Source organism: Cebus imitator, unplaced genomic scaffold (genome assembly GCF_001604975.1).
Source record: "Cebus imitator isolate Cc_AM_T3 unplaced genomic scaffold, Cebus_imitator-1.0 Scaffold4, whole genome shotgun sequence".
NCBI lineage: Eukaryota > Metazoa > Chordata > Mammalia > Primates > Cebidae > Cebus > Cebus imitator.
This window is the reverse complement of record NW_016107319.1, coordinates 7,668,626-7,675,808: the sequence shown is the minus strand read 5'-3', so window position 1 is coordinate 7,675,808 and position 7,183 is coordinate 7,668,626. Positions and strand designations below refer to the sequence as shown.

Below are 7,183 nucleotides of genomic sequence, written 5' to 3'. Positions count from 1 at the left end.
AAAAAAAAAAAAAAAGAAAAGAAAACAATTGAATATAAAGTAGAAGGATTTGTTTTGAGATCAACAGAGAAAATGAGGGCTTTTATATTTTGTGACATAAATAAAAATACAATTTTTCTAAAAAATTATTATTAATGTATAAAAGGCAAGCAAAATCCAAGGATTTTTAACCATGCTTTGGGAGATACAGAAGTTCTGAATCATGAAAAAAATAGAATTTAAAAAATCACTCTTATACTGAGCCTAGATAAACCTAGTAATTAAATATTTATGTATGTCACTAAATAACAGACAACTTGGCCATTTCAAGGACTGAAGCTTGTCTTACCACAAAACGATGCATTCATATTCCTAACCATGTTAGATACATTGGGAATTCATGAGAACTCTTGTTTGGTATATGGATACCATAATAAATTTAGTACATATTTTTTTTCCTCTTCCTATTTCAAAGATACTATAATAGAGGCAATAATAAAATTCTTACATCTTTGAAACACTGTCACTTTACAAATGAATAAAACTTTTAATTTTCTTTTATTGACTGGCTGTATGTTCTTATATTTAAGGCAAAAGAAAGTAAAGATAATGAACTCTAAGTATATATTCTGTAAACAAACCAGATTGACAAAATTTAAATATTATGCTTATATTCAAAAGATAATCTTTGGGACATACATCTGTAGATTTCAAAATGCAGTATTTTCTCTCAACATGCTAGAAATAGTGTACTGTATTCTGTGTATTGATACTGTTGAAAAGTGAGAGCTATCTAATTCTTGGCAGGAGTATGTAAGTGTACTAGAAGATTTGAATCTGGTGGTTGAAGAATGGGATGTTTGGAATTAAGGTTTCCATCGTGGTACCAAGTTTGATAACGATAATGTCCAGAGTGTATGTAATTTTGAGAATGGATGATTGCAGGGGAATGTATGAATAGATCCTTATTTCAGTGTTCAAAATGATATATTTTTACCCAAGTAGTGAATTAAATATGGTGGTCTTACAGACCCTAAAATTTTGAAAAGAATTTTTCCCTGTACATTGAGAAGATCTAGCCCACATATCGTGTTCAATATTATTGAAAGCCTTCTGACTCAATATCAACTAATGTTTTTAATTAGCTTTATTGTAAACTGAAGCCAACTAATCATAGATTCTTGACTGGTGACTGACTTGATATTTTATTGCCCGCGAAGCTTTGGTGTTTAAGTGTGGCATAGGCACTCACTGCTGAAGAGCAATGGAAATGATATTCTGCCTTGATTGCTTGAAAGTGTGATGTGAGTGCTGTCTTCACTAATAAGTATCAAATGGTACCATAATATCTAATCCTATACTCTTTTTCTGAATCTTTTTTAAAATTCTTGGGTACATTACCTTGACACTTTCCCCTCCACCCTAAAGACAGTTTCTTCACAGTCTCTCTGCCTTCCTTCTAATAATACACGGTTTCAGGAAAGTGTGTTATTGACTCATTGACACTAAAGTATGTATGGTATTTGAATTTTAACGGATTTTAAGCCAAATCAGTGAACCTTTCTGACATGTAAGAAGTAACATTCAGTAAGGCCTTTTGAAACTTCCAAAATAACATTGCAGTTTGTGACTTACTATATAAGTAGGTAACGTTGACTAAAAGTGATCAGAAGAAATTCAGAAATGTATTTGTTCAAAGTTTAGAGTTGTATACTTATACTTTAATTTGTATTTGTAGACACATATACTTTGTAAAGCTTTAGAAGATGAGAAGAATCAGTAGGTAGTAAATTACCCACAGTAGCCATTGTGGCTTTCAAATCATAAATAGTAGCTACTTTATGATTTGGAGCTTGATGTATAATTGTTTTTTAATTTAACAAAGATTATATGTCTCAGAAGCTACTGGAAAAAACAAAATGTCAAAATACAATTCTTAGAAATGTAGATATACTAATGGATTTTGATAAAGAAATTTTTGATCAAATGAATCATTAAAATGCTACCTTCATTAATGGTTTTGTTGATTGGGCTACACCTGATATGCATTTGCTTAAAAGTTAACTATTTTTTTTCTTATTTTTTTCCCAGTGTTAAAGAACCCAGTATGTAAATTATATAGATTTCCCACATCTGACAATAAGTGGATGCGAATTCGAGAGCAGATGTCAGAGAGCATTCTTTCTTTTCATATTCCTAAGGAATTGATTTCCCTTCACATTAAAGAAGATTTGTGCAGGTAAGAGAAAATAACTATTATCTCTCATTTTATTTATTTGTATGTCTTTTAAAAAATTTTAATTGACAAACTACATATAATCTGCAGCATGTTTTGAAATATGTATGCATTGTGAAATAGCTAAATTGAGCCAGTTAACATTTGCACTACCTCACATGTTATCAGTTATTTTTGTCTCTAGAACATTTTTCTAAAGGCATAATGATAACATAAAAATCTAGACCTGAACTGTCCACTGTGGTGACCACTAGTCCTATGTAACTATTGATTACTTGAGATATGACCAGTCCAAATTGAAATGTTCTATCACTGTAAGATGCACACCAGATCTTTAATTCTTAGCACATATTTGCAGATGATTTAATAACAAAATGTTAACTTGGATATATTGGGGTTATATGAAATATATTATTAAAGTTAACCTCACCTGTTTCTGTTTTAAACTTTTAAAATATGGCTATTAGAAAATTTAACATTATATATGTGACTTTGATTTGTGGTTTGAGCTATATTTCTGTGGATACCTTGGTATCTAGCCAATAATTTGAGCTTTGATGTTGTAATAATTCTTGTGTCTTTTACTCAACTGCTTATGGTTGCTGTTTTGGGAGTAATTCCTATTTGACTCTCCTTTGGACTTCTAATTTGTAGCAAGGCTTTCAGAAACTTATTAGTCTAAAAACTATTTGAGATGACTGAATAAAATATGCTATGCTAATGGACAGTATTGTACAACAAAATTAAATCAGTTGCTATAAAAAGGTAGAAGGATTTGAGAGCTGATTGGTTGATAAGAGTACTCTGGATGATGACTAATCAATGTGTTCCTCGGCCTTTTAAACACACCTGTAATAACATTAAAAATGCTAAATGCTACATTATATAAAATACTGTTAAGTTTCTAAATCTCATTAAATTAACAACTTTTTAAAAAAGTTAACACTTTATAATTGCTGAAACCCATAGCAAAGTGTGAAATTTATAGCAATTAGGTTTCTGCCTTATTCTTACATTAATGCACATAGTTATTTAATAGTGTTGTACTCTTTGGTAGACTCCGAAGTCCCCAGGGATTCCATATTGACCTAAGCCCATGAGGGTACCTAGAACTACCTAGTAGTACTAGGCAATAGATGACAAAACAAATTACCTGGAAGGTTAAAGCAAGCTTATGTATTACAGTAGAACCACAGGAATTTGGATTTTGGAAGTCATATAAGAGTCATCATCCTCAACATGGTTGTGTTCTAGATCACTGGACACCAAGAACCACTCCCAGAAGAGCCATGTAATGATCACCATTTCATCTGGAAGGGTTGAAGACAGTGGCTAGTTATGTAGAATAAGGAAAGACTCTCAGTAGACAAGCATGAAATGCCAGGCAGGACCTAAGAAACACTGAAGAGGAGTTGCCAGATGAAACAGACTTAAGAATTTAGGACTCGGGCTTACTCTTTAGATGGCTCCAGAATAGCTGCACTCAACGTAGCCAATACTAAATTTATAATTACAGTTAACAATAATTTATTGTATAATAACAAATACTTGTAAGAGAAGAATTTTAATGTTCACCACACAAAAGATAAATTTTTGAAGTGATGAATATCTTAGTTATCCTGACTTACACATATACAGGTATCAAAATATCACATGTACTCCCAAAATATATACAACTATATCAATAAAAATAATATAAATGAAATAAAATATCTATGAAGACAAAGACAATACAAAATAATGACATGTCATAAAACACTAAAATTCATTAACATATATTATTATGCTATATGTAGTATTTAACATAAGAACTAATTTTAGCCTAATATTTTTGGGTTGAAAATCTTAGTTGATGGAACATTAACACCACTTTATTTAAAAATTCAGCAAACTAGGAAAACAGGGAGGAAAGATAAAGACCTGTCTTGTGCCCTCCTCTGTCTTCTGTCTTTAGTTTAGAAACCTCTTGGAAGATGAGCAGCTGTCTTTCTACTGCTTGTCTGCTACTTTTGAGTCCTCCACAGTGCTATTTTCAAAGCCCACCTCATTCTCACTAATACCCCTCTGTCTTCATTCATTGGTAGCAAATCCAAGGGAGAAAGATGAGTAGTGAATTAGGAGAAAGAAACTAATAAGCTATTGAATTTTGGTAGGCACAGGCACTGTCATTACTGTTGTTATTTTAACACATCAAAATATTATCCACATACCCCATTCTCTTTCTGCCTTTCTCTGTATCTCTTTTTGTTATTCCCATATGTTTCACAGCATAATCTTTGCTAACACATGGAAGGGGCTGGTGGGCAGTTTTGGGAAAGACAAATAAACAGTGTCCCCCAATATGAAGTGCCATTGCCAGAGATAAAATTAGAACTGGAATTGTTCAAAGAAGAAAATTACATTTTAATTCTACAAAAACATATGATATAAAAGCCTGATAGATTCCAAAAATTCACCAGGGACTGTGATGACCAGGTTGTATACCTTTGGCTTTCTACAATATGTTTTCTGTATAAATCTCCCATCATTAGAATTTATTTAAATATTCAATGATGAATATTTAAAATTTTATAACAAAAAGGAGAGTTTTAAAATTCATCCTGAAGACTGAAGACGGTAAAAGGAAAAGGTTGTGGAAAAAGTGACCAGCTCAGTAGAGTGTAAGAAGATACAGTTATTGTGAAACAATGAGAAATCTATACAAAGAGAACCATCTAAAGAAAAAAGGTCATGAAGAAAAGCATAATGGACTAAATAATGAAATTTAAAAATGCAGTGGCCAAATTAAATGTACAGAGCCAGAAGAAAAGATTTAACAGTAAGAAATCATGTCTGTAATATGGAAGGCAAACACAATAAACTCTTCAAAAATGCTAAAGAAAGGTGAAAAAAAGTTCAAATGGATGAGAAAAAAGATGTTGGATGTGCAAGACAAAGGGCTGGACATTACTAAATAATTTTAAGTGTTCTTGAGGAAGAAAAGTTAGTGCAAAGCCTTGAAAGAAAGCATTGGAAAGATTACTGAGTCTACAGTTTTGTTTCTTCATTTACATGATAAAATCAGGCTAGCATTGTACTTCCCCGTAGAGCCCAATGGAACAGTATCTACTGATTTCTGAGAGAAAAGACTGTGTCTTTACATTATTATATAGGGTTAGGTTATAATTTTTTTGTGGATGAAGTCAGACCTACTTGCATATGCAGGAGCTCAGAAAGCGTCATGCACAAAACGTTCTTGAAAATCCTACTTCAAGGTATATGCTATTCGACTGAGAAAACAGTTTAAGAATTGTATATATATATATTTTTTTTTTTGAGACGGAGTTTCGCTCTTGTTACCCAGGCTGGAGTGCAATGGCGCGATATCGGCTCACCGCAGCCTCCACCTCCTGGGTTCAGGCAATTCTCCTGCCTCAGCCTCCTGAGTAGCTGGGATTACAGGCACGCGCCACCATGCCCAGCTAATTTTTTGTATTTTTAGTAGAGACGGGGTTTCACCATGTTGACCAGGATGGTCTCGATCTCTTGACCTCGTGATCCACCCACCTCGGCCTCCCAAAGTGCTGGGATTACAGGCGTGAGCCACCGCACCCGGCCAAGAATTATATTTTTAATACAATAAGAATTAATACAATATAAAAATTAAATTATAATATAAAATTAATATACCATAATATAAAAATTAAATCAGGCAGGTTAAGAATGGGAAATTGTCCTGCAAAAGAACTTGAAAGCATTTTTCTTGGTTGGTGAAATCTCCAGCACAAAGCTTTACTCCGAAGATTTTTTCTCAGTTCCTCTTCCACTGCCTTTACTCAGATCCCAGAAAGTGTTTTATTTGTACCAACTTCCCTCCCAATCACACAATTTAGGTAGATTCTTGCCTTGTGTAATGAAAATGACAAATGCCTTATGTTTCAATACTTGCAAAGACTGCAAATCATTCATTTACATGCTTGGAAATCCAAACTGAAAGAATCATTAAGCAAAAATTTCCTTTTTTTTTTTTTCTTTATAAAAAAAGAAGTATTTGACTGAGAAACTTTATATTATGGTCATTTACATTGCTATGGAAACTAAATATTTTCTGAAATTTTAACATAAATATTAACTAAATTGTAACATTTTTTGGTGAAGAGCAATAAACCAATGAGTAGCAGATACAAATTGTGTCTAAGTACCTTTCATATATTGTTCTGTATAGGACCTGTGGGAATACAAACACACACACACACACACACACACACGCGCATACTTGAGAGATATTGTGCGTTCTGTTACAGAATATCTTCATCAATGATAATCACTGTCATCATGGATCTTACATCACTAAGAAGGCATTGTAGGGTTACAGATTGATGTAAATTTTATATCACTGATCTTAGCTAGATCTTCTGAATAACTTGCTGCAGATCCTCCATCATCACTTGCTGCTTCACCTTGTACTTTTATGTTATGAAGAGGGCTTCTTTCCTTAAATTTTATGAACCAATGTCTGTCAGCTTCAACTTTTCTTCTTTGGTTTCCTCACCTCTCTTAGCCTTTATAGAATTGAAAAGAGTTAGGACTTTTCTCTGGATTACAATTTGGCTTAAGGGAATGTTGTGGGTGGTTTGATCTTCTATCCAGAAACCTCAAACTTTCTTTACATCAGCAGTAAGGCTATTTTGCTTTCTTGTTATTTGTGTGTTCACTGGAGTAGCAATTTTAATTTCCCTCAAAAACTTTTAATTTGCATTCACAACTTGGCTGTTTGGCACAAAAGGCCTAACTTTTAGCCATTCCTGACTCTTGACATGCCTTCCTCACTAAGCTTAATCATTTCTAGCTTTTGATTTAAAGTGAGAGACATGTAACTCTTTTTTTTTTTTTTGAACATTAAGAAGCCATTGTAGGATTATAGATTGGCCTAACTTTTATATTTTTGTGCTTCATGGAATAGTAAGACCCAAGGAAAAGAGGAAGAGT

At 32.9% G+C, this 7,183-nt stretch overlaps 1 protein-coding gene across 9 annotated transcripts in view; it reads left to right on the top strand.

The window, feature by feature from the left end:
• Positions 1-7,183, top strand: part of INPP4B (inositol polyphosphate-4-phosphatase type II B) — an 840,435-nt gene that overhangs the window by 623,913 nt on the left and 209,339 nt on the right. For all 9 annotated transcript variants that reach the window (XM_017532667.1, XM_037740455.1, XM_017532659.2 and 6 more), the window contains one exon: positions 2,071-2,218. In XM_017532667.1, the coding sequence (XP_017388156.1) occupies positions 2,071-2,218 (148 nt within the window). The remainder of the gene's footprint in view (positions 1-2,070; positions 2,219-7,183) is intronic.